Source organism: Henckelia pumila, chromosome 4 (assembly GCF_033568475.1).
Source record: "Henckelia pumila isolate YLH828 chromosome 4, ASM3356847v2, whole genome shotgun sequence".
NCBI lineage: Eukaryota > Viridiplantae > Streptophyta > Magnoliopsida > Lamiales > Gesneriaceae > Henckelia > Henckelia pumila.
This window is the reverse complement of record NC_133123.1, coordinates 158,109,461-158,137,063: the sequence shown is the minus strand read 5'-3', so window position 1 is coordinate 158,137,063 and position 27,603 is coordinate 158,109,461. Positions and strand designations below refer to the sequence as shown.

At 32.3% G+C, this 27,603-nt stretch overlaps 1 protein-coding gene and 2 long non-coding RNA genes across 4 annotated transcripts; 2 read left to right on the top strand and 1 right to left on the bottom strand.

Moving 5' to 3' along the window:
- Positions 1 to 11,233: 11,233 nt before the first annotated feature.
- LOC140866064 (abscisic acid 8'-hydroxylase 3-like) lies at positions 11,234 to 14,796 on the top strand. Its single transcript, XM_073270933.1, has 9 exons — positions 11,234 to 11,821; positions 11,924 to 12,248; positions 12,327 to 12,476; positions 12,734 to 12,985; positions 13,076 to 13,159; positions 13,229 to 13,307; positions 13,382 to 13,488; positions 13,566 to 13,684; positions 13,777 to 14,796. Exons 1-9 carry the CDS (start codon positions 11,571 to 11,573, stop codon positions 13,865 to 13,867), a joined length of 1,458 nt encoding a protein of 485 aa, XP_073127034.1. The 5' UTR covers positions 11,234 to 11,570; the 3' UTR covers positions 13,868 to 14,796.
- Positions 14,797 to 23,197: 8,401 nt separating this feature from the next.
- LOC140867558 (uncharacterized) lies at positions 23,198 to 24,460 on the top strand. Of its 2 annotated transcripts, none has more exons than XR_012145179.1 (5): positions 23,198 to 23,255; positions 23,347 to 23,388; positions 23,475 to 23,574; positions 23,689 to 24,099; positions 24,299 to 24,460. It is a non-coding gene; the product is annotated as an uncharacterized lncRNA (long non-coding RNA). The 2 variants fall into 2 exon arrangements; XR_012145180.1 differs by having other exon boundaries at positions 23,236 to 23,255; positions 23,347 to 23,398.
- Positions 24,461 to 26,366: 1,906 nt separating this feature from the next.
- On the bottom strand, positions 26,367 to 27,292 carry LOC140894426 (uncharacterized). Its single transcript, XR_012153822.1, has 2 exons — positions 27,192 to 27,292; positions 26,367 to 26,807 (listed from the first exon to the last, which is right to left on the bottom strand). It is a non-coding gene; the product is annotated as an uncharacterized lncRNA (long non-coding RNA).
- Positions 27,293 to 27,603: the final 311 nt, after the last annotated feature.

Sequence of the window (27,603 nt, the reverse complement as noted above, 5' to 3'; positions counted from 1 at the left end):
AGTGCCGTAAGGCGGAAGGGGCTTGCTTCTGTTGTGGCGAGGTTGGCCACATGAAGAGAGATTTTCTACAGGTAGTTTGTAGAGATTTTCAACGTCTGGCTCTGGTTCTCAGGTTCCAATACCGCAAAGGCCACAAGGACAGTCTATGAGGAGCACTAACCTGAGACCTCGTGTTTCGGGGTAGGTGTTTGTAGAGATTCATGATCAAGCTTAGGAGGAGAACGAGATGGTCATCGCAGGTACATTTATTTTATGTGGTATTCCTGGATTCGTTCTCATTGATACATGTGCATCGCATTATTTCATTTCTGCACGATTTGCTAAGCGTCATAGATTGTCGTACATATCTCTAGACATAGTACTACTCCCAAAAACGGATAATAAATATCGAGTTTTACACTGTCAAACAAGGTCATAAACGTTTTAGTTTAACTTACTACTACTTGACAAGGTCATAAACAAAATAAAATTTTTGAGAATAAAATCATGAAAAATATCATCATTCAGTTGTACACGATCGAATTTGAATTTGGACAACTATGAAAGTACAAGAAAACATACGTTTGACTTACATTATCCACTACGAAATGTTGGTTCTGAGGGTTTATTACAAGAGCATCTCAAGAGTCTTCACGATATTCCCAAAGAGAGTTTTATTTTTTTATTTTTTTTGGGTTTGTAAGGAGAACAATAGAATGATTAGACCTTACTATTTTAAATTAAATATGGTTTATATTCCATCATGGGTTTGGACCGGAGTTGTGAGTTGAACCCAAAACCTTGGTCTCATACGGTCAACATTCGACACAAAGATTTAGTTTATTATATAAGATAGAATGTGTGTATATATCTCACGTGAATAACATGTAAGACTTATGGATATATAATATGATATTGGGAAAATAATTTTTTTAAAAAAAAGTTCATTAATTCATCCAATTTTTTATTTAAGAGGAAGTTTTTATGGATTTTTGTGCTATGGCATGTGCTGATCATGTTTCATAGGGTATATGATGTCATAAATAATACTGAAAAGCTATATAGATACAAATTAAAAATATACGTGTTTAATTTCATGTCGAGAATCAATAGTTAACCGATCGAGCTATCTTATGGAAACACTGCTTCCAGCTCGCAAAATTTTTTCATCGTTGAGATTGAGTAAGAGAATGGGTTAGAATCGTAAGATTGACCTTTGCATATTTTTTTTCAATATTTTATTAATTAAGGGTAAAAAATTTGGTGTATTTGATTGTTGATTATATTGAATAAATTTTTAATTTTTTTTTATCATAATCCTTATCATTTGCATTTTGATTAATTATTATTATTTTATTATTACATACGTTCAATGAATGATATTTACATACATCTTACGTGACATACTTTTGCCAATTTTTTCATCTATATTATCAAATTTCAATGTTAGTTTACTAATTTTGTTATTCAAAATTACAGTCATTTTGTGTTGCATCAACATGATGCTGAAATATGCAACGATACATCAATATCTCACGGAAAAATATTAAAATTGCGGAACAAAGGTCGATCAAGTTTGCCAGTAGTAAGCTTCATTGGTTTGGCGACCCCTGACATAGGCCACGATTGAGGTGGTATATATCTTTCTTGTCTAGATTTAGACAGTGGGGTTTATGAAATCATTCTGCAACCGGATTATGTGGTAGATGGTCTGGATTGCACGTTGCGGGGTGATTGAAGGACACATCTGCATCCTTCGGTTTTTGATGTACGTAGGCTATTTTATCAGTCTCTGGATTTGGAAGGAGAATGGTGTAACTGTTGGAATACTGAATGAAAATGGTTAAAAAATGGATTTGGAAAAAGTTGGAAGACCTCTCGGATAGAATAGGTCGCGCTCGGGCGTGCAAAAATTGGCACGCAGGCCTAGCCCAAACGAAGGGGCCAGGCAGAATGCCACTTACTCGAGTGCGCCGTCTGGGAACTCCGGATGGTTGTATGACCGCTTAATTCGGTTATTACTAGCAAATGCAATAGGTCAAGTAATAGTAAGTGGACAATGAGTCCAAGTATCATTCTCACAGAGACTGTAGTTAATTCTTAAAATTTAATTATTTAGTTTAATCTAGACATAATAATAATAAAAAAAAATGCAATGAATTAAATAAAAATTTAATTCTATAAATAATAAGAATTAAAATAGTTGAAAGATAAATTTAATTAAAATAAGACAACCAAGACACACGAAGGTATCGAACTAATTTATGCAACTACGTGGCACAGACTGAAAATCATGTTTACTCCAATCATGGTGAATTTTCTTATCTTATTCAAAAATCTATGTCTAGAATTGCTAAACCTATTCAAGTTGGATGGATTAATTATTTATAATTTATTCTAATCAAACTCAAACACATTCAATATTTATGAAAATTCAGTTTTCACCTAAAATCGCATACTGAAACTGAATACTATTTCTAGTCGGGTTAACAATATGTTAATTGATATTTTTGAAACTATTTTTAATCAATCTTCTTTCGATTCGTGATTAATCAAAAAAACATGTGACTAGGTGCGCAAACTATTCACAAGAAATAATAAACCAATATCAATCAATAATCGAAAATATTCAAAATCTCAAACATGTAACTAAGTCTCAAACATAAATTAGTTTCGATCCAATCTCGTGGTCTTGGTTGAAAAGAACTACTCAATAAATAAAAATATAATTCAAAAATAAAATAAAGAAGAAGAAATAAGAAGAAACTAGGATGAAGCGATCTTCCTCGTCTTCAATCTCCCACGCCCTATCCGCCGTCCTTGTTCCTGCGTTCCCCCCTTTTACATCTGAATATCTTCTATTTATATATCTTTGAAAGCTCAAAAAATAAAGCCCGGAAAGTTTAGAGTTATAATTTTTGAAAATTAAAATTTCTAATTATGTGCGATCTAGCGAGATTTTTTCTGTCAAAAAGTTTTTTTCCCAGCACAGGTCTCGCCCCATCGAAAGAAGTTGCCGCTGGGGCGACCAATTTTTTTCCCAGCGCGCAGCGTTTTTTAAAAATTCATATATGGAGTTCTATCCGTCGGATCGAGCCGAAATTTTGACAGCAGCTTCAAAACATCTTGAACTTCAATTTGATCCGTGAAGATTAGATTTGGATCTTTCTAGCAATAAAAATAAATTTTTGACTATTGCTGCTCTGTAATTCATTCTTGCAGCTCTTCTCTTGCTCCAAATTCTTGATTTCTTCAATGTACCTTCATTTAAACCAAAAAAATGAAACGTAGACCACATGCATGGAATAATAAATAAAAGAAATGAAAAACACTCATGAGACACAACAAAAGCATGCAAACTAAACTTGAAAATAACACAAAATAATGCACAAAAACATACTTATCATTGTACCTTTTGATGAAACTTAAAATTAGTAATTAATTTTATATTAAAAGTTATGTATTAATACTTAAGTTTCATTAAAATTATAAAGTTGTATTATTTTAGTGTTATGTGTTTATTATTTAAATGTTTTACTAAAAATGTTGTATTTATGTTTTGTGCAGGTTTGGTAAAAAAGTAAAACTACTCAAGCTACAAAGGTGATAAGTCGATATTTTCATACGTTTACTTGGATTAAATTGTGATGATTAGGTGCATTAGCATTGATTAAATTCATTTTATAGTCTCTAATCATTGTATGTGATTTGATATAGGAAAAGATAAGAAAGAGAGCAAAAAAATAGAAGAGAAGAGCCGCAATAATGAATTACGGAACAACAATGGTCAAAAATATCATTTTTAATTTTATATAGATACAAATCCGATCTCCACTGTTCCAAATAAAGATCAAGATTTTGAAGCTGCTGTCCAAATTTCAGCTTAATCCGACGGCTAGATCTTCGGATATGAATTTTTCCAAATCGCTGCGCGTTGTCGGTAAATTTTTACCGATCGAGAGGAGGAAATAAAAGTTGCGGAACAGAGCAAGGCTCGCTCGATCGGTCACTTTTTACCGATCAAGCGAGACGAAAATTCGGCAAATTATATTTTAATTAGGAAACTTTCTTGGGAAGGACTCTATACTTTAAATATCATCTAGAACCCGAATTTAAGAAGTTTCTCAGACGGCTAAGCGAAAAAAACACTCTTGGCGGATAGGTTTACATATTTTATTCTTAGATTTAATTTTATTTCTTGAATTTTTCTTAAGAATTCATGAATTTTGGTGGCTAAGTTTTAATTCTTGGTAGAGGAAGACAAACCCTTTGAAGTTTTATTTATCTTGTGAGATTTTAATTTTCATTGTTTGATTTTTATTTGAGTATCAAGAGTTGTTTGGAATTGATTGATATGCTTGTGTGTTTAATTATTGGCTGACTATATAATAATTTTCTCATACAATCTAAAGCTAAATTATATATAAAATCCGTAATTGTTTGATCCCTCTAATTTGTGAAGCAACTATGATTAATATTTTCCACTTGTGAATTTTTTAATTTGTAGGAACATCTCTTGACTAGATTAAATACAACCTCTTGTGTTTGTGTTGTTTAGTTTCATCAATTTCACTAGTTTGAATGCTACCTTAGATTTAAATCTTGATCGCTTGTATCTTGATTGATTTATTGGTAAGGGTTAATTTAGAACGTTTGTGTCTAATTAAATAAAATTAAGGTGAGATAGGAATTAAATTTTCAATGATGAATATTCAATGAGGATTAATTATCTTTAAAGAATAGATGATCGGGTGAATAACTTCAAGAGTGTAGTCGACCGATACCAAGGCTTGTTATTAATTGATTTTCTTTGCTAAATTTTAATTTTGCATGCTAGTTGATATATTTAATTTTAATTGCTTTTAATTTTAGTAGTGAAGTTCAAAATACAAAAATCCCCTTTTTATTTATTTTAAGTGTTTTTAAAAACACGATAAATTTTACTTTCCTAGTGGGAATGATCCCTACTCTCGCCACTACATGTTTATTTAGTTAATCTGAGTTGGGTTAATTTGGGGACGCAATACGACTAAGCGCTACCAAATTTTGGCGTCTTTGTCGGGGAAGGCGCTTAATTTATTTGTGTTTTTATTTTTGTTTTTTATTTATTTATTTATTTATATTCTTTTCCCCCAGTGCTTCTCTGGTTCGTTAATGCTTTCAGGTGAATCTTCTGAGGAAGAATTTCCCTACCCGCCTTTTCAGTTTCAGTACGCCAGTCCTGTTCCCCCTCCTGAGGCCGAAGAGGAGGATGACACCAACCAGTAAACCAGGGGAGTTTTGTTTTGCATTTTGCATTGCATTGTCATTTTGTTTTTGTTGTGTTTGTGTTTTGCAGCATTGAGAGCAATGCTTCATTTAAGTGTGGGGGGTGGGGGGAGGTGCATTCATGATATTGCATTTGTTTTTGTTGAGTAGTTGCATTCAGTTAGTGTAATGTTGTGTCGTTGTTTCGTATTTGTTCGAATGCATGAGTTGAGGATGAAATTATTGCCTATGATGAGGAAGTTGAGAAAAGAATGCATTTGTTTTTGGTGAAAATTTTTACTCTTGATTGGATATAAGAACCGTAGGTTGATTGTTGAATATTTCAAGCACGCATGTTTACCGGTGAAGTTTAGTGATGTATTAGATTTTGTGGATGTCTCTTGGACCATTGCACGACAATAGGTGTTTGCGAAACTTGATAGTTTCTTGAATCTCGATGATCTCTTTGATATGTCATATACACTCTTGGGCGCATCTTTTTGAATTTTTTTTTATATATAGCATTGGTGAAAAATTAACTCCATCCGGGTTGCGAGAAAGATGATTGAAATCCTACTCGTCTTGTTTGTGGCTAAGTATGCGGATAACATGGGGTTGAACTCTTGAAATTTTTAAAATACCAATTCCATCCGGGCTTGGAAGGTGAATGAAATTCTATTCACTATTCCATAGCTAAGTTTGCGGATTCCATGGGATTGTAGTTCCATCCGGGCTATAGACGAGGGGATTGAAATTCGAATTCTATCTAGTTATAGCTAAGTATGCGGGTAATTATTGGGACGTTAAAATTGTTAGATGCGTAATTATATCTCAAGGAAGTTGTCTTGTGTTGATGGATTGTTAAGAGGAGGGTTCTTGATTGTGAATCATTACACTGAATTGTTATAGGTCGGCGAACAGTCTTGAAACTTGTCTTTTGAAGTTGCATGTAACTGGGGTAACATGTCACACACACACGTTCGCATTCGACTGAAGGTGTATCATTGATAATCGAGAGTAGTAGTAAGCTTGTTTTTATGTGGGAAAACTTCTCTGAGACTAGGTTATGCATGATTCGTCCTTGCTTATGTGTTTGTTATGTTTCATTTTGTTTTTGCATGACTTGCTCGAGGGCGAGCAAGGATTAAGTGTGGGAGAATTTGATAGTTGTGTTTGTGTTACATATTTTAGCATCATTCTTTTGTTGTTTTGCATGCATTTATGTGTTTTAATTACGTATTTCGTTTGTATTTCATTTATCGTGTCTTCATTACTTGTTTCCCGGTTTATTTGGTAGGATGTGGAATTTTGAAGAACTTTTGGACAGAATTCTGGCTGCTCGATCGGTAGAACTTAAACAAGAGAGATTTGAAGACAGAGTTTTGGCCGCTCGATCCGCCAACTTCTACCGATCGAGCGTCCGTATGAATAAAAGTAGTAATATCGGGATAGATAATATCTCGCTCGATCGGTAGAACTTTACCGATTGAGCGAGACGGGCTGTTCGGGAAAAAATTCTTATTTTTGGAAACTCTTTTATTTTGGAGTCTAGCCTTTTATTAGGTCTTTATTCCATTTTGTTAAGATTAATTATCAGACTTTGAAGCTTAGAGACCAAGTATCCCTTTGCGGCTAGGTTTTTATTCATCCTTTCTTAAGAAATTCTTCTCTTCTATTGATTTTTCTTTCATTTTTCATGAATCGTTGTGGCTAGTTTCTAGAACTTGGTTGAGGAAGACAAGCCCTTGATTTTGTTTATTTGTGAGATTCGCATTTTTTGTGTTTAATTATTATTGAGTATCAAAAGTTATTCTGATTTATTTCATGCTTGTATGTGATATTTTTGGATTAACCACCATAGGATTTCGCTATACAATCTACTGCTAAATTAGAATTCAAATCCGTAATTGTTTGAATCAACTAATTTGCAAAGCAACTACGATTGATATTTTCCGCTTGTGAATCTATTAAATTGTAGGGACAACAATTGACTAGATTAAATACATCCACTTGTGTATGTGTTGTCTAAATTCGTCAGTTTCACTAGTTTGCATGCTATCGTGGATTTAAATTTAATCGCTTGTATTAGGTTAATTCATTGATAAGGGTTAACTTAGAACGCTTGTGTCTAGTTAACTAAAATTAAGGTGAAACAGTAATTTAATTTTTAATGATGAATATTTGTTAGAATTAATTATTTCTAGGTAATCGATGATCGAATGAATAATTTCAAGTGTGTAGTCGACCGATACCAAGACTTGTTTCTCATTGATTTCTTCGTTTTAATTTAATTTTGCATGATAGTTGATAGAATTTCATTGATTATTGCTTTTAAATTTTTAGTAGTTAATTTCCAAAAATCAAACCCCCTTTATTTTATTTTATTTTAGAACACACTGAATTTCACTTTCCTCGTGGGAACGATCTCTACTCGCACTACTACATATTTTGTTTATCTGATTTGAGTTGGGTAATTGGGGCATGACACGACTAAGCGCTACCAAATTTTGGCTCCGTTTTCGGGGACGATGTTTAATTTATTGTGTTCTTTTTCTTTTTATTTTTGTTTAATCTCACTCTTTTTTATTTGCTTTGTTTCTAGTACTTATCCCATCGTTCATGCTTTCAGGTGACTCTTCTGAAGAAAAATTTCCTTACGACCCGGAGATTGAAAGAACTTTGCACAGGCGAAGGAGAGAAGCTCGTAGAAGGAAGGAAGAGGACGAGATTCGAACTAAAATTCCTGAGGAAAAGATGGCAGAAAACGCAAATCTGAGCCTGAGACAATTGGGCACTCCTGATCCAAACCAACAACCTTTATGCATTACTTTTCCTATTCTAGAAAATAATGCTACATTTGAGCTTAAATCTGGATTAATTCACTTGCTACCTTCTTTTCATGGTCTCACAGGTGAGGATTCTCACAAGAATTTTATGGAATTTCATGTGGTTTGCACGTGCATGAAACCCCATGGAGTGACAGAAGAGCAGATCCAACTCAGAGCCTTTCCTTTCTTTTTGAAGAGTGCTGCTAAGGATTGGCTGTATTATTTACCCCCTGAATCCATCACTACCTAGACTGAGATGAAGTGGATCTTCCTGGAAAAATATTTCCCAGATTCTAGAGCAGCAAATATCAGAAAGAAAATATATGGGATCAAGCAATTAATGGGGAATCACTTCATGAAAACTAGGAACGATTCAAACAGGTTTCTGCTTTGATTCAGAGAAAGATACCCGCAAAATGCAAGGATCCAGGTATGTTTTCGATTCCTTGTAAAATAGGAGATGTTCAGCTTGATGCATTACCTTTTTTATGAGATTCTAATTCAATTTATTTCATCATTCATTTCATATCTCGTGTCATCGAACATAAACTAAATTAATTGGTTTAATTTAAAACATTAGCTGTAAAATCCCTCAATATGTACTGTATTCACATCATCGCTACACTTAACCATCCAATATTGTATATTTCTAACATTGCTAAGAATCACTCACTAATAAAATCGCTAATTTATGATCCATTTTTGTCTTATTAATCAATTTTGATTTTTAAAAAAGTCACATTTAAGCGTATTTAACGACACTTAACATGTTCAACTTATGTCTGACTGCTTTTTTTTTACCTCTTTTGGCTGAAGCGAAGCATTTTGGTGAAGTTTCAAACTTAAGCGAGATCAAGCGAGACTTAATCAAGCTTTTTAGAATACTGATGTGGATACCATTTCTTGGAGAAATGCTGGCATTTATTTCGTACTTCAAAATCACCCGCCATCAAATTTTGTCTTGCAATCAAACATTATTGTATAACTATAAGTCTATTTTGAATATATTTATATATTTATTTAGTTTAATTAATTTTGAAAACTTTGGTAAATATTTTTCTTTTCTATTCATATATATCTTTTAACTTTTCAAAAAGTAAAATATATTATTCATTATATTATATTATATAAATAATCTTTTTTGCGACAAGTTTAGATTTTTTTTATGATAGATCGATTCGATCACGAGTTGGATTATAAAACATTAATTTGTATTAGGGGTGTAAACGAGCCGAGCTACTCGTGAGCAACTCGCGAGTAGCTCGGTCAAAGCTCGACTCGAGCTCGAGCTCAAGCTCGACTCGAGCTCGAGCTCAAGCTCGAGCTCGAGCATACAATCGAGCTCGAGTCGAGCTTTGAAACTTGTGATCGAATAGCTCGCGAGCTACTCGATAAGCCACATATATATATATTAAAAAACAATATAAATATATATAAATATAAATATAATATATATATAATATAATATTATATTTATATATTAATTTATTTATAATTTTTATATATTTATTTATAATATTTAATTTATTTTATTTTATTTATTATTATATTTATATATTTATTTATTTTATAATATAATATTATATTTATTTATTTATATATTTTTAATTTTTATATATATATATAATATAAAAGCTCGAGCTCGAGTACTCGAGCTCAAGCTCGAGCTCATATTTTACTACTCGATCGAGCTCGAGCTCGAGCTCGAGCTCGATCGAGTAGTAAAATATGAGCTCGAGCTCGAGGTCGAGCTCGAGTAGTATGCTACTCGAGCTCGACTCGGCTCGATAGCACCCCTAGTTTGTACTAAAGGATATACAATCTAATTAACATAGTAAAATATTGGGACGGGAAGAAATTGGGTTTGATAAGTCCGTTTCGAATCCAATCCTATTGGGCTAACAGTTAAATATAGCCCAACCCAAGAACAAGGATGCATCAGTGTTCCGATCAAAACTGAATTTGGGGAACTGAAACATGTGCCATGTTCCTCAACTGGGCTTAAAGAAAGATATCAGACCCTATTCAATCCCCTATTGGGCCTACTCCCACGAGGTTTGTTAACCTGGAATTTTACTCTCGATTTATTTATTGTGGGCCACACATTCGAATAAAAAATGGTGGAATTATTTATAGTGGGTCACAAAGATACATGGTTTTAAAAGAAATATAATGTTTTTTTTTAAATTACAATTTTGATAGATAATTTTGTTACTTTGTGATTTTATTATGATATGTTTTTAGATTTCAGTTTTAATTCAATATGTTTTGGTTCTTGATAATTTTAATCTTTTTTCGTTGAAAATGATCATATGGCACTATACTAGCTCGTCTTGATAATTTTAGTCTTTTTTCGTCGAAAATGATCATGTGGCACTATACTAGCTCGTCAACTCCACGTCAACGCGACGTCGGAAAAAGGATTAAAAGAGGACTAAAATTGAAATCTTACCATATAGATGAATAAAATCGCAAATTAAAAAACATACGAGACCAAACTTTATTTATTTATTTTCGTAAGGTGGTTGACGAAACCCACATTCACAATCACTATCATTCAACAAGAATAAATACTATGTGATATAGCCAAAAAATATTCGTACCCCGAGATATTACTACCGTAGAATTCGCAGTATCAACGATCACCAGTATGATCTCAGTCACGATCTTCGGTAGGTTGTTCCTACGTCACAAAGCAAAATCAAAGGCGTCGGGAGGGTCTCGACGTAAGCATCGACGCTCAAGTCATTGATTACTCAAAGAATGATAATCGAGAACAGAGCGTTCTTGTGGTAAAAAGAGCGTGTACCTTAAGAATGAGGTGACTTGAGCAGTTTATAGATATTCGAAAAGTTTTGTAGGCCTCATGAAATTTTGTACATTTCTTGGTCTCATTAAAAAAATATAAATAATAATTAAATAAACTTGCACCTCAAAAGTGTTTATAGATATTCGGAGAGTTTTGTAGGCTAAGTCTCTAATGGAATTTTGTACATTTCTTGGTCTCATTAAAGAAATCTAAATAATAATTAAATAAACTTGCACCTCAAAAAATATTTGGGCTGAACCTTATAATTAGGCTTGGTCGAGTATATTTTTTAGTCCAAACTCATCACCGTGTTTGTTTAATGGTTCATTTGATGTATCGTTTTCATGAAAGAACCAAATCACTCGGTCGACTTTGTCTTTCTTGTTGAAGAACTAAAATAAATATATACTATAGAAACCTTTCCCACGATTCCAATGAAGCGCCACTTTGTCTTGTCTGGTTAGAAGTATTATGATTTGTGTGGCATTCCTTAATTTTATCATGTTAATCAACATTCTTCGGTAACACATAACTAAAATGCTTCGATTCCTTCTTTGTTTTGTCTTTATGTCATCTTGGATTTGAGGGAATAATCTTATAAGGAATATGTGGGATGCAGGAACTATCAAGTTCACAGGTGCGCCATAAATAGACAATATTATTCTTCGCTAGCTAGCTGCAAGAATTAATAGTGTTGAAACTTGAAAATGATCGAAATGGCGACAGGTTTGTGGGTGGCATTGGTGGCTGGAGTTGTCCCATTAGCAGGGTGCCTGTTTTGGAACTGGAATGACATTCGGTATGCTCTGCCGCACTACCTTCGCGGCGGTTCGGAAGGCGGCGGGAAGCTGCCCCCGGGCTATATGGGGATGCCATTTCTTGGAGAAATGCTGGCATTTATTTGGTACTTCAAAATCATCCGTCGACCCAATGATTTCATCACTTCTAAACTGGGCAGGTATGAGTTTTCGGAAAAAGCCTCGAGCTTCTAAAGTTGTGGCAGTGCCTGAAAACTCTTGTTAGCATGTGTATCTTGAATGTATTTGATGTTGATGCTTAGGTATGGATCAGAAGGTGGACTCTATAGAACACATCTCTTTGGTTCACCATCCATCATAGTTTCGACCCCATCGGGCATAAAATTCGTGTTGCAATCAGATTCCAACTTCCGGCCCGCGTGGCCGGCACCAGAAATTGTTGGAGCCAACTCACTTGTATTGGTAGAAGGAGATTCACATGCTAGAGTCCGAGACTTTGTTCTGAGGTGCATCAATAAACCAGATGCACTCCGTCGGATCGCCCTTATGGTCCAACCCCGCATAACGGCTTCCCTCAAATCGTGGGCTCAGAAGGGTAGGATTTCAGTTCATAAGGAAGCCAAGAAGGTATGTGTTATGATAATTTTCAGGTCAAGATGAAGCATTGATGCAATCATCTAACTTTTTATTTGTTTTTTTCTTCAGGTAACATTTGGAAATATCGGCAAGTTTTTCGCTGGATTTGAGTCTGATCCTTTTTTGGATACTCTTGACGATTTGTTCAAGGGTCTGATGAATGGGATTAGATCCCAACCTATCAATTTTCCAGGCACTGCATATCACCATGCTCTCAAGGTCATTCACTTTGTTTCCTGAAACTACTTCATGCATGCTAACTATTTTCCCCTACCCTTACAAATGGATAAGTTGAAAGAATTTTTCCGGATCAAACGCAAACACGCAGTTAGTAACATAAGGAGTTATAGTGTGTGCGTGGAGACAGGGACACCAAAAGAAGAAAGAAAATCTTGGTCAAAATTAAACTGAAATAAGAGCCCCTTGTATGATATTACTCGTTCATTTGCTGAAATGGTGTGTAACTCAATTGGCAGTGCCGAAATAAGGCCACGGCGATATTTAGAGAAGAGATGGAGAAGAGGAGAAGGAATGCTTCGGATGCAAGAGACGATCTAATGGAAGGGCTAATGCAGATGAAAGACGAGCAGGGGAAGCACTTAAGCGACGATGAGATTCTTGATAATATTGTCAGCCTTGTTGTAGCTGGCTATGCATCCACTTCTGTTTCTATCACGTGGGCTTTGTATTATCTTGCCAAGTATCCTAATGTTCTCGAAAAGCTTCGGGTAATATGATCCAGATATTTACATATCCAATGCATGTTTATCTTGATAAACTCCTGATTAGACTAAATCGAGCATCCCGCGAAATTTCAGGAAGAACATGTTCCCATAAGCAAGAGGATGGATGGAGAATACATCACATATGACAACGTCTCAACGTGCAAGTATACGGGCAAGGTATGTGTAGCATAAGTCACTACACAATCTGTTCGGGCTGAGAACTTTGTTCTTGTATGCTGGAAACAGGTGGTGGAAGAAGTGCTTAGATTGGCCAACATCTCTGCATTTATTTTCCGGACTGCTAAGAAAGACGTCGAATACAAAGGTAAGTAAAACGATTTTGTTGTCACAGCAGTTTGATATAATTTTGTGTTGAATCCTGCTGCATCATGAGAACAGGATATAAGATTCCGAAAGGTTGGAGGGTCTTGTGCTGGATCCGGTATATTCACGAAAATCCGGAAATTTTTGATGATCCAACAGATTTCAACCCCGAGAGATGGAATGTAAGAGAGACTTGAAATGACTTCGTATGGATCAAAGAATCTTCTCATTTGCTGAAATCTAACGCACGTCTTCACAGGAACGCGCTAAGCCAGGGACATTTTTAGTGTTCGGAGGAGGATCAAGAATTTGTCCTGGAAATATGCTTGCTCGATTACAAGTTTCCATCATAATTCATCACCTAGTAGTAGGATACAGGTAAGAATCCTAGTTATGTAATTTATCCAATTTTTTAACAGTCGATTCGAGGTAGAAATGTTGTAACATGAGTTTTCTTTCTTCAATCCCAGATGGAAGCTGGTGAATCCTGATGCTGGGATGTCATATCTTCCATTTCCAAAGCCATTACATGATGTTGAAATTGATATCACCAAAATTTAAGGATGTAATATTTCTTCTTTCTTGCATGTTTCATAAGGGCAGTTATCCAATTGGGCTCGTTGGATTTTTGTATCTCAGCAAACGTATTTCCCAAGAAAGATATACACACTTTATTTTTGTTTGCATAGACACTTCTGCATCCAAAGGTAAAAATAAATGGCCCTGTCGCAGCTCATTGATTTCCGAGGCACATAGGTCTGCATATCAGAATGGTCGATGCTATCCACAGGCTAGTACTTTGTGGGTAGCGTGTCGGGTTTTCAGTGATCCAAATCAATGGGTTCCACGTGAGATCCATTGATTTGGACCAATCATGGAAGACACGTCGTCCATATGATAGTATCCTATGGGCGACATGTACAAAACCCTGTATATCTATCTTTAAAGAACGTGACAGCTTACACAACCAATAAAAAATTTGTCGCAACTTAAAGATCCCAAAGTTGTTTGTTATAGAGTGTCTTGATGCCTTCCGGGATAGCCTCTAGCTCCCCGATAGGCGATAACTACTAATATAGGCTTTGAGATTTGTTTACCGAAGAAAAAGAGTCCGGTTTTGTTTTTAGGAAGACAAATAATATTTATTTTTTGCACAATGTTTGATTTTGTAATATTACGTTGATACTAAAAAATTTGGAAACTTCAGCCATGATCATGTATCTGACTATCAACATCAATAATTTATTTTTAAAAAATAAAAAATGTATCGAGATAATGTTTGAGAAAGCTTTTATGACGCGTTTTCCCGCTTAAAATTTTGTTAAAGAAAGCTAAAAAGTGTTTTTTACAAGCTCTCACAAACTACCTAAAAAACTTGAACTTAGACCGAAAATTATAGAAATCGCTTGCACTAAAGTGACTAAATTGCAATGACGATGAAGATACCAAAGGAAATTGATTTTCCAAAAAAGGAAAAAAAAAAAGAAAAAAGAAAAGGAAATTGGAATGGCGATTCATACAAATTATTTATACCAGTAGATCGTAGCACAAACAATACGTGTTTTCCAAAAATATAATTTTTTAAAAATATAAAGGAAAAACACTTCTAAAATATTATCTAAAATGTATACAATTTTTTAAAATGATTTCAGAAACTTTTGACAAAAAATTATCAAAATATATACTTTAAATTTTATTTTAAAAATACTTATCCATGTCAAAATTTATCAAAATATATACTTTAAATCTTATTTTAAAAATACTTATCCAAATGAAGTCTAAATTTTTATGACATTTTTTTATCAAGTGGAGATGAGATATTCTTGAAATTCTGAGGATAACATCGACCCATCCTGTACCATGATACGAATAAATAAATAAACATAATTTATGTAACAAGATTGGACCTAAAATTTTAAATTTTAATTTAAAAATATACATTCTCTTCTCCTACAAATATTTTTGTGCAAATTGCTCAAAAATCTCCAATCCAAACATGTTTTGCTCTGCACTCCCTAGCCATTTTTTTGTACCATATTTTTTGTTAATTTGTACCACATTTTGTATGGTTTTGTACCACATCTTATATTATTTTGTACCACAACCCCAAAGCAAAACATGTTTGCATTTGGGGATTTTTTTAGCAAATTGCCATATATTTTATTACTCTGGAAAAGGGCAACTTGTAGATAACTCCCTAAATGAAACATAACTTTCAATTTACTCTCTATATTTGTTTTTCCGAAAATGCCTTTGTCGTTATTTTAATCATTATTATTTCTTGAATTATCAAATGTGGAATCGGATTCAAAATCTGATTCATTTGATTCATCAAGATAATAAATATTTTCATCATCGGATGAAAATTCAATTGTTTCTATGGGATAGAATCCAATAGTATATATTTCTTCAAGAAGTTTAATTTTATTTTTTTTTCGTTTCGTTTTGGACATTCATTCGCATAATGTCCTTCTTCGTTGCACAACTAACATGTGCAATTCTTTCCTTTACCTTTTGGGCAAGGTGGTTTTTTGTTATCAAACTTTTTATAAAATTTTCTTTTATAAGGTTTTCTGAAGAAATTCTTTTTAAATTTCTTTTTTTATAGGGAATAAATTTCTTATTAAAAGATTTATAAGGTTTATTAAATTTATTCTGTTTCTGTCGTTTTAAATATTTGTGTGACATGTTTGTTTTGCAACCGTATTCTTTTACTGTGAATTTTATTTTGTCACAAATTGTTTTGTTTGTAGGATTTAGAGATTCTTTTATTTAGTGTTACTTCATGACATTTCTTTGTTATTATGTCTTTGATGAATTTAATAGCTCCTCCTAAAGTTTTAGCATAAGGACTAGTTAAGAATTCATCTTTATTGTTTATAGGTATATTAGGTATCTTATTAAAGATACTTAGTTTATAATGTTCCTTTTTATCAGCATCTATTAATTGATAATAGTTTGTTTCATAATCACAAATAAATTCTTCTAAGTAACATAAATTGCATAATTTAATATTATCTAAAATAAAGATTGCTCTATTTTGTTCTATGTTCTTAGCTACCAAATTAGCATCATTATTAGAAACTCCTAAAAATTCTTGGTACAAGGCATCAACAAATAGTTCGAAATATCGATGTCCTGTCATTCCTTGTGGTAGATTAGTAATTACTAGGTTTTCAGCCCAAGTTCTTACTGCTCCTACCAGTGTCATTTTTATCATCCCATGAGTTAAAACTTGAATATTCTCATTTTTGTCTAATAATGGTGTTAATTGAATTTGTACTGATAGTTCATTTTCCCAATGATCTCTCTTTGATTTTCTTTCTTTGGCTGTTGAACAACCTAAATCTAAGATATTTTGTTTCACAAATCCTGATGTTTTTGATTCTCTAATAACATCTCTAACATCTTTATAAGATCCAGAGTATTGGTCTCTGTTATATTTAAATTCTTCATCATCTCTTCCACCACTACCTTCTACATTCGTTCGTAGATTTAATCGTGGTCTAGAATCATCTTCAGATTCTGATTCTGAAATATTCATATCTCTGTATTGTTCTGAGTCCTGATGTGAATGATATAATTCTTCTGTATTTACTCCTATTTGTTCAAAATCAGATGAGTCTGTTTCACTAAACGTCTCCATACTTATGTTTGCCATAACTAAGGGGATTTCGATACCATGATTCAATTTTGAATGGGGGTTCTTCTTCCATTTTTCTTTTTCCTTTATCTATTGGAAGAACTTCCTTAAGATAGTTTAATATTTCATTACTATGTCTTTTTTGTTCAATTATTAATCTAGTCGTTGCTAAATCAATATATTCTTTGAAATTCTTCTCTAATTCTTGTATTGATAGATTGATCTTATTAATATTATTTTCTAAATCTCCTAGATCTTTTTCTAATTTTATTAAGGACGTCATTGCGATGAGGTTGACTTATTAACAATAGCTTGTTTAATTTTAAGAATATTTTGATTCATGGTTCCAATCTTATCAAGAATATCTTCATCATTTCTAGCAAATGATAATGATCTTCTTGGTACAGACTGTTTTGTGATTTGGAGGTCATCTGAACTCCATCTTTTATAGGGATTTATTTCTTCAATAAATGCTTTTCGAGGGTGTTCAATTCTTGTAATATTTTCAAACATTCTTTCAACAGAAATAGTTGGTTTTGTTGAAATTATTCCTGTTTGAGAATTATTACTTATTGCTAAACCGACAACATAGTTTATATTGATCGGATGGTTTCCTGTTAACATAAGACTATTTCTATAAAAGTAATAATCTAATGTTAAAACGTCATTTATGTTTTTATCAAAAAGAGATATATTGTATTGTGGATAAATACAAAATTTCATCTTTTTGTAACATAAATTTCCTTCAATTTTTCCAAGGATAGAATCCTCGAAATTACGTATTCTTTTGTCACGAACTATTATTTCAATTGGTATATCTATTCCTTCTCGGTAGTGAGCAGATATTATTATTTCAATTCCTCCGATATGAACATATTTCAGTTCAGATCGTTTTTTTTCACTGGCTTTTGCCATGATGATATTAATATCTTGAGTTGTTAATAACTTCAGAGTATTAGACCTTGATTCGTTATTTATTTTACAAGATCGTTCTTTTGTTCGAATCAAATAATAAATTAAATTTTTTTTGGGATTAATAAAATTTGAAATGTTACTTAGTATTCCTGGTTGGTCTATTAGATTTGTTTTTGAATTAGAAAACCCTGTTTTCTGTATTTCAGCAAACTTACTTTGATTGAATATAATATTCAAATTATACTCTTGGTTTTCTTCAGATTCATCGATCTGACTGTTGATTTGGAATTGTTACTTCTGTCATTTTAACAGATGATAGAACTTCTTAATTTTCTTAAGACTATTAAAAGCTTTTTTGTTGAATCTATCTGTTCTAATAAATTTTGAAAATCTTCGAAACTATCAATTGAAAATTGACAATTTTTAAGATATTTCAAATTGTTTTCACAATTTTCTATATCAAAATTTATATTTTGAGAATATAAATTAAAGATATTCATTTTTGTATTTTCATACATTTTCCATTTAGTAAAAATTGTTACTTTTATTATTTTGTTTTTGTTGATCGGATTTCGATAACAAAGTTTGTTCTTATTCATAACATATTGTTATGTCTTCAATTTCATCGTTTTCAGAAATTTGAATTATCATTTTCCAGTTGCTTGAAAAATGTTCTTTTTTATGATTTTTGAAATAAAAGTTTTGGAGATCTTTTATTTTATTCCATAATTGATCTATTTGACGTAAATCTTTTAGTAAGATTATTTTATCAAATAAATTTTTAATCTCAATATCTAAAGTTAATCCAGGCATTAATAATCAGCTTTATTTAAGCTCTGATACCAGGTTGCGGAATTCTTAAAATTCTTATGAATTTTCTTATTCATGGATTTACAGATCTGATTCATGGATTTACAGATCTGATTCATTTATAACAGATAAATATTTTCATATTAGTTTGGTTCCATTCATGGGTTATTAATACAAATTTTAGTTGATAAATTGATTCAAATATGGTTAAATCAGAAGTATTTAAACGATATTCATGAAATGTATCGTATTCATGATCATCTTCTATTTCGAACCAGTTTTTTTATTATTAATCTTCCATTTCTTATAAAGAATGATAACATGATTAATGTATTTTGACTATTTCTTTGAATTAAGGGCTGCAGGAGGTTTAGGAAGGTTACCTTGTTTGAATGAATCTTGGTTTTGAGTAGAGGTCAAATCCTTGCTTTCCCTTAACGATCACTTGATCAACTGGTACTTGCTCTATGGATCTCCAGGTTTACTCTAACCATGAATATTCAATGGTTGGTTTCCAACCTTATCCTCCTTACGCCCTGCTTGTTTAGTTATTAGCCATAAGGCTTATTTTGTTTCTGATTTTATGTTTCTTAGTTTCTGATAGTTTTCATACGTATTGTATGAACCAGATTGTAAGAAACTTTAAGAAGAGAGAAATACTCAAACTTCACTTCTCCTTTTATAGCACAAAACATCTCCTTTTATAGGCGTGGAGAAACACATATATAATTAAAAATAAAAAAAAAAGAGGGGAACCACCCGACACTACATAATGGAAACAGCTCATTTTACATCTGAGTAGATGCCTTTAACATGTGGTGTGGTCCACGATTTCATTTGTTTTTACATTGTGTCACTCTCTGAATCACTGGTGCATTCGGACCATTTTTTTTATTGGTTTGTCTTCTTTGACAGCTAGTTTGTCCTCTTTGACAGCTGCTTTTTCTGTCTGAATGGGTTGGCAATGTCCACATTTGTGAGTGGAAATCATTGTTCTTAGTCTTTGACATAACATTTGTTGGGTTTCTCGGGTAATGTCAACTTTTGCTTCATAGATTGGAGCTTCGAATTGAGCTAACATGGCTTGTTATTTCTTTTGGATTGTCTCTTTGTGTCCAATGGTTAATAAAATTTTACTGGTTGCAAAATTTATTTTAACCTTTGAGTTTCCATCAATCTTTCCTGTCTTTGAGATCATTTCAATTAATGTTTTTATTCTTATCTCAGGAAGTGTTGAGATATCCATTACTGGTTTCTCTTCATTTGATCCTTCGAATAAGAACTTGTCTTTTTGTTTTCGACATTGAATATATACCATTGGTTGATAGAATTTGTTATCATCCCAATCTGGAAGGGTTGAGTGAATACTCAATGTTAATACTGGATCGTCCTTAAAGACTGCTTTCTTGAACTGGATGATACTATTTCTCAACTGATATGGAAATAGTTCTATTTCTTGATTGTTGGGACTGACTTCTAATCCACTTAATAATCCATTTGAAAAGAATCTTGCGACTTCATGCGCTGGAGCACCTTGCAGTGTTCTTGCTCTTGATATGCTTTGTGTGTCACAAGTTTGTAGCCAAGATTCCTCAGATGGTTTGGCTATTCTTAAATAGTTTAGTGTTTCAAAGAATTCAGTCTTGAGTTTTTCTGGAAAATTTGTTTTTTCAAAAATTGGTTTTTGTGGTCGCAGATTGACCATCTTTCTTTCTTTCTTTTCAAGGGCACTTTTAAACGTCTTTTCTTCTTTTTATTTTTCTTGGTGCTGGCTGTGTCCACCGGTTCTTTTTTCTTTTATTTTTCTTTGTCAGTGTTGGCTGTGACCGCTGACTGTTTCTCTTTTATCTCCATTATTTTGTCAAATGGAGTTGCCATTTTGATTGATGTTCTTGGTGAGGATGATGATGATGAAGTTATCATCTTTTCTTCTGTCCTTTGAATTTTTCTACTCAAATTCCTTTCTTTTAGTTGAAGAATTTGAATTTCTTCCTGCAATTCAATCAATTGTTCTTTTAATTGGCTTAGTTGCTCCATCTTGATTATACTCTGCACAAGAAAACATATTTATATATATAATGGTTAGTAAAATAACTCTTTTCGTGAGTAATTCAGATAGTTTTATTATGCGTATCATTGCATTTATAAATTATGTTGCAAGAATTGAATCAATCTTAAATTGATTATTTACTCAAAGAGTAATTTATGTTTCTGAATATAAATCTCATTTCATTAATTTATATTCCCCATGCTTTCTGAGGCATGTTCGGATGACTGAAAGTCATAAAATAATTCATGTTTCTGAATATAAATCTCATTTCATCAATTTATATTCCCCATGCTTTTTGAGGCATGTTCGGATGACTCACAGTCATTTTCTGGATCACTTAGGATCTCCTTTGTTATTCCGTTACTACGGATAGTTTAGTTTGGATGAAGTTCTCTGGTTAATGCGTCGGGTAATGAATTATCCGTTCCTTTGACATGTTGAATCTCGAACTGATAATGGTTCAATTCCAATTGCCATCTAATTAGCCTTGCTGCATTTCTCCCTGCATTTCTTGATATTTTCCTTGTCTTGAAATATGTTAAATTCATATTATCTATTCTTACTAAAAACGGTTTAGAAATAAGATAAATTTTATAAGTTCTAATTGTGAATATTAAAGCTAATAATTATTTTTCATTCGAATGATAATTTAATTGTGCACCTTGAAAAGTTCCTGATGTATAGTTGCATAATTCTTCATTATTTCTAGTAGCTGTTTTAGTAAGTTCTTCTAAATTTCTTTCTCTAGTATAAGCTTTTAAACATGCTCCCCAGTATTCATCTGAAGTGTCTGTTTCAATTATTATTATATCTTTATTTGAAAGAAAATATAATTCAGGAAGATTACTAATTATTTTCTTTTTAATAGTGTCTATGTAATTAGTATCTTCTTTCGACCATTTCCACTTATAGTCCTGTTTAAGTTTTACCTGAAGAGGTTTTCTGATTTCTGCAAGTTTTTTAATGTAATTTCCAGAATAAGTTAATAATCCTAAAAATCTTCTTAATTGATCTTTATCCTTGATTTCACTAGAAAAATCATGAATCTTCTTAAGTATATGCGGTTGTAAACAATGTTTTCCATCTTCTATTTGTAATCCTAAATAATTTATTTTTGTTTTGAATAATTGTGCTTTCTTTTCAGAAAGTATAATTCCATCTTTATGACAAATATCTACTACTGTCATGAGATCTTTATAATGTTGATCTAGTGTTTTTGAATAAATTAATATGTCATCTATATAAACACAACAAAAATCTATATATGATTTAAAAGATTCATCCATATATCTTTGAAAGATACCTGGTGCTTGTTTAAGTCCGAAAGGTAATACAGTCCATTGATACTGTCCTTTTGGACAACTGAATGCTGTAAGTAATTGTGTTTGTGGTTCTAGTTGAATTTGCCAGAATCTTGATTTACAATCTAAACTGGAAAAATATTTCATTTCTCCTATATAAGATAGTAAATCATTCTTATTTGAGATATAATATTCATCCATAATTGTTGCTTTATTCATCTTTCGATAATCAATTACCATTCTTTTCTTATCAGTATCTTTCTTACTGACATAAAAGGCTGGTGAAGAGTGTGGACTTTTACTAGGGATGATTATCTTAAGTTTTAATAATTCTTGAACTTCTTTTTCAAATATTTTTACATCATCCATGTTACATCTTCTTGGTGCTTTACGGATTGTGATATTAGGGTCTTTGAGTTTTATTGAAGCAATGAATTGTTTTCTTTTCTTAATTTTGTCCTGAGGATTTTCAGAACAAATATCATGAAATTTCCTCATGATTTCTTTTTCAGGATTAATCGTTAAAATATTTTTTATTTTTAGTTCTATTGGATTTGTATTTCGTTTATGAAAATTCTTTGTAAATCCTTCATTTCTTACGTGAAATGCTGTTCGTATTTTGAGAATGTAAATCATTGATGATTCTTTGTTTAAAGTTATGTGATCTTCAAATTGTGTAAAGGAGAGATATTCTCTTAAAAAGTTATTTCTTATTATAATGTCCATTCCTGATTCTATTTGATATATAATGGGTATTACAAATTTTGTTTCTTCTATTTTTATTTTTAATTTTTCTGCTATTGTATTAAGCATGATTATTGATTCATCTCCTATTCGAACTTTTAATTCTTTATCATATTTCTTCCAATAATGATTTGGAAGTATATGCTTGCTTCCTAAACACATACTTGCTCCTGTATCAACATAAGCATATATATGATATGGTTTATGTTCTTTGATTTTAATTTGAATTTTTATATATATACTATTTGGATTAGTTTTGTTTTTATTATCCATTTTCTCATTTTTTTTTGTTTTATTTTTAATTTTAATAGATAAAAGTAAAATTGGTATTTAGAAACAAAAGTTTCTGGAATTGAAAGTAAGTTTTATTTATGTAGAAATTTATAAATAAGTTATAAAATGATTTAGGTAGTGATTGGCAATTAATCCGAAAACCTCTGCGGCTCACAATATCTCTGTTTTCATCCGCACGAGCAAAAAAATGAGGTGATTCGCTCGCTTTTTGTAAGATATGTGTTTTTGCAATAATGGATTAGGATTTATTTGTTGTATTGAATTTTCTTCTGATTCGGTACAGCGATGAAAGAAGAGGCCGCAGCCGTAAATGCCCTTGTTCGAAGTTGTCTCCTGTAATTTCATGTTTTTTGAATAATCGATTAGGGTTTCTTAATTTGTTGTATTGAATTTTCTTCTGATTCGGTGCAGCGATGGCAAAAGAAGAAGTCGCAGCCGTAATCTCTTGTCTCCTGTAATTTCGGACTCTGATAGAGTTAGCGATGGTGACTCGATGGCTTCATTCCGTGAAGTATGATTATTTCTAGTCTTGTCTCGTTCACAAAATCTCATGTTTAATTATTGAAAACCACATTCATAAAACAAGTGTCAGAAACTAAACTTTGTTGGTTAATGGTTTTTACAGTAATGTGATTCGGTTGTGAAACCATTGAAGCTTCCCTCGTAAGGTAAATGGTCGAATTCGTAAGGTGTATGGTCGAAGTGTCACGTGTGTGAACGAGGAGGAACTAGATGGTCTGGGTGATAAAGTGAAATTAGCTTTGAAATTATTCAAGGACAAGTAACTATTTTATGTATTTTAAATTAGATAGAAAATCCCTATTTTTTTAATAAAAAAATATTTTGTTCTTCATTTTTCTGCTTGCGACAGTTCAGCAATTTCAAGCTCGTGAAGGTTTGCAAGCTCAACAAATGTGGTGGATATAATTGGCTGACTTTCAAGGCACAGGAAGATGGAGTGAAGGGATGTCATGTTTTTCGATGTGGTGTTTATTCTATTGGCAGGACTAGAGAGGCCTTGTTTTGTGAGATCAAGGTATTATCTCCTTCAGTGTGTAATTTTTATTATTACATCTTCTGAATGTATTTGTCTCACCACAATGTAAAAGCACTTTCTCAGTTTTTCTGTTAACAAAAATTTGAAATTTTGTTAACGAAAAGCTAACAAGTGCTTCTCTCCCAAACACTATCTTAATCTCTCGACTGAAGAAGTTTAAGGTTTTGATGTTCTTTAGGATGATGATGAAGTTACCGTTCTGCCTGCTGATGATGATGATCACGACCACGAACACGACAATAAAGAACGAGTTCGGAAGAAGCACAGGAAAGTGAAGATGTCAGAACAAGCACGGGGGAGTGAAGATTGACGGGTATAATATCTCCAGAAATTGTATTCCTATGGTTGGTTCCGTTTGTAAACCTTGTGTTATCCTTTTTTCCATATCTAGTTTTGAGCAGCACAATGCTTGCTGCCAGTTACTTCGTAGATTCCTTAGTTTTGTTGACGGACCATTTTTAAAATCAAACAAATTATATTATCGTTCTATTTCAGTTATGCATGAAAAAATTATATACCAAACAAGATGATAAAAGATTTCATCACCTTTTGCACTAGATCGAACATATGTTTCTTAATATTATTATCATTTCGTACGCCACAACCAAGTCTCATAATTTCCTCGAAGGACGATAGAAATTATAAAACATACGTTACTACTTCTACTTATATCGTTAACAAACCCTAATGATGCTTTCTTGTCTATCCAGTGAACTTATTTTTCGCTGATTTTCTAACGTTCAGCAGCCACTCTTCAAATAAATTAAACTAAAAGATTTCGGACTAAGAACTTTTCATTTCGGACAGTATGTGAGAATAAAAGAAAATTGATGTTATCGGTAGTTAAGTAGTTAACACATAGCAGCACAACACATTAAGGACTCGTTTGGTATCAAAAGTCATATCAGAAAAATATTTTTTTAAAAAAATGCTTTTTTAGTTTATAAGGTGTTTAGATGGTCATTTAAATGCTTAAAAAATTACTTTTTAAGTCAAATTTAGAGTTTTTTCAAAAGCTCAAAATTAAAGCTTAAAAAAGCACTTTTTTTTAAGAAAAATCTATGAAATTCAAACGGGTCCTAAATCAATAACACTTGACACGTGGAAGAATGTTGGATGTTAATACGTTTTGCGTTTTTTTTCCTTTTTTTCCCTTTTTGTGTTATTGTTTATTTGAAACAACTACATGTTCATTATCCACGTAAACATACAGAATCCGTAGCTGGAGAAATATAATACTTGAAAGAAAAACTAAACCCGAACCAAAATAACAAAACTTTCTAAAAAATTAAGTTACAGTTAAAAATTGTCGTACAAGATTTTCAAACTCTTTACTTTGGCAAATCGAATCTTTTAAATTGTCATTAAATTAAGAAGGTCAAAATTTAATATTTTAAATTGTCATGACAAGGCCAAAAATTTAATATTTATTATTTAGTAATGAGAGTCATGTTAAAAAAGCGCAAAACAGTAAAAATAAGATAATAAAAAATTTGAGGTTATTTTTCTATGTGATACTCAACTAGAGGTTAATTACTTAAATATTTCCTTTACTTTTAGATTAAGTTGCTAAACTGCATCAATTTAATGTTAATTTGTATTGATTTAGTGATTGTTTGAGATTTAAATAATGAGGTCGTGTTGGATCGAAAATGTGTATTCACCCCCTCTATAAGTCTGGTTTTCAATTCAAAAAGTGGTTTTTCATTTGGACACTCGAGGAAGGACTTATGTCAATTTCTTAAGATCGTTGCAAGCTGTCAAAAATACTCAACTAGATATATGCATGTTAGAAAAATTTCAAAATCCGATTTTGAAAATAAAATCAGTTTCAAATTTCCTTTCAAGAACAACCCTCTCTGACATCACTTGTTATATCATAAATGTGTGTAGAGGAGGGTGTACGTATACACACTTCAAACTTTTCTGCTTCAAAAATTAGCTCAGTTGAGTTCTTCCTTGGTTGTCAATTTTAGTTAACCAACAATTTTTGTATGAAAAAAAGGTCGACTGAAAATTAAGAATACTATAAAGATTGCTTGACTGAAAATATAGAAGATATGAGATATTGTTTTTAGATGTTCAGAGATTTAACAACTCCTACGTCACTCATTCTTCCTATCAAAAAGGTTTACACGAGAATTTGAGAATTACGATCTCTTTATAACTCCCCGATTCTGTCAGGACTTATATACTATCTCGATTGAAACTCCTAATACTCAACTAATTACAAAATAGTCCTCGACTGATTCAAAATACAAAGATATCATTTTTACCCTTCAAAAAACCAAGAGTGCTCGGTTTTTATACAAGGACTCCTACAAATGTGGGTCACAAGCAGAACACGTTTTATGTAGGATAAGACATCTGTCAGTGAAGTTTCCAATGCGCCTTCTGGGTCATTTGATTTCGCCGGATGCAGAAGCTTCTTCATTTTATAGATATTTTTAAAAAGATCGTCTATATCAAAATATTGTTTATCATAGTTGGGAAAATTTTGATGTTAGCCTTTCGGTACAATATCTCCCCATAAGTGACAGCAGCTACGTATGCAAATGAAGAAGTGTCCTCCTGGGTGAGAGTCGGGCCTTACGGAAATTAAGACATATTATCTTGAAAGAGGAATGTTGTGTTTGAAGGTGAGCACATATTTTTTTTTTTCCTTAATTGTCAGCTAGAAAGCAAAGCTGGAAGAAAAGGTAAACAAGTGAGTAAAGTTCACAGAAGAAAACAGAACATGAATGTACAACTAATCAACTATGATTAACGAAGAGATGATTGAGGATCGTAGACAGAACATGAATGTACAACTAATCAACTATGATTAACGAAGAGATGATTGAGGATCGTAGATCTATCTGATATCATGTTGAAGAGTAGAGTGTGCAAGAGAAAACATATCATGAATGTGAAAATTTTCATTATGTAAAATGAATAATTTATTTTGTACAAGTGTAAAATGTCTTGTATTCACTAAAATTATGCACAAGTAGAACACTTTTTTAATATTTACAAACACAACCTCAATACAAAGAGATTTATATTTAAATATTCAACTTAATTTCACTCACCTTTAAAATGCGCAATTTCTTTCTCCATCTTTGTGAAGACCCGAAAACTCAGTTTAGCAGTTGACTGAACTAAAGTCAACTGACCCGAGAAGAAGAGCTAAACTAGAAGCAGTTGATTGAACTAAAGTCAACTGAACCAAGACGAGTAGGTAAACTTAAACTGGAAGAAAAAACTAAATTGAACTGGAGGAAAAACTGGAACAGGAAAAAAACACTTACCTGAACTGGAAGACCAACTAGAAATGAAAGTATGATATTAACGATTCCAACATATATGTTTTGCATTCAAAGTATGGTTTTCAACATCTGATGCACTAAAACTTGTGAAATAGTGGTAGGAATATATTGTGATCACTCTACTCTGTTTCTCCTCTTTTCTGATTCCTCACCTTTTAGAGGATAATTATATAAG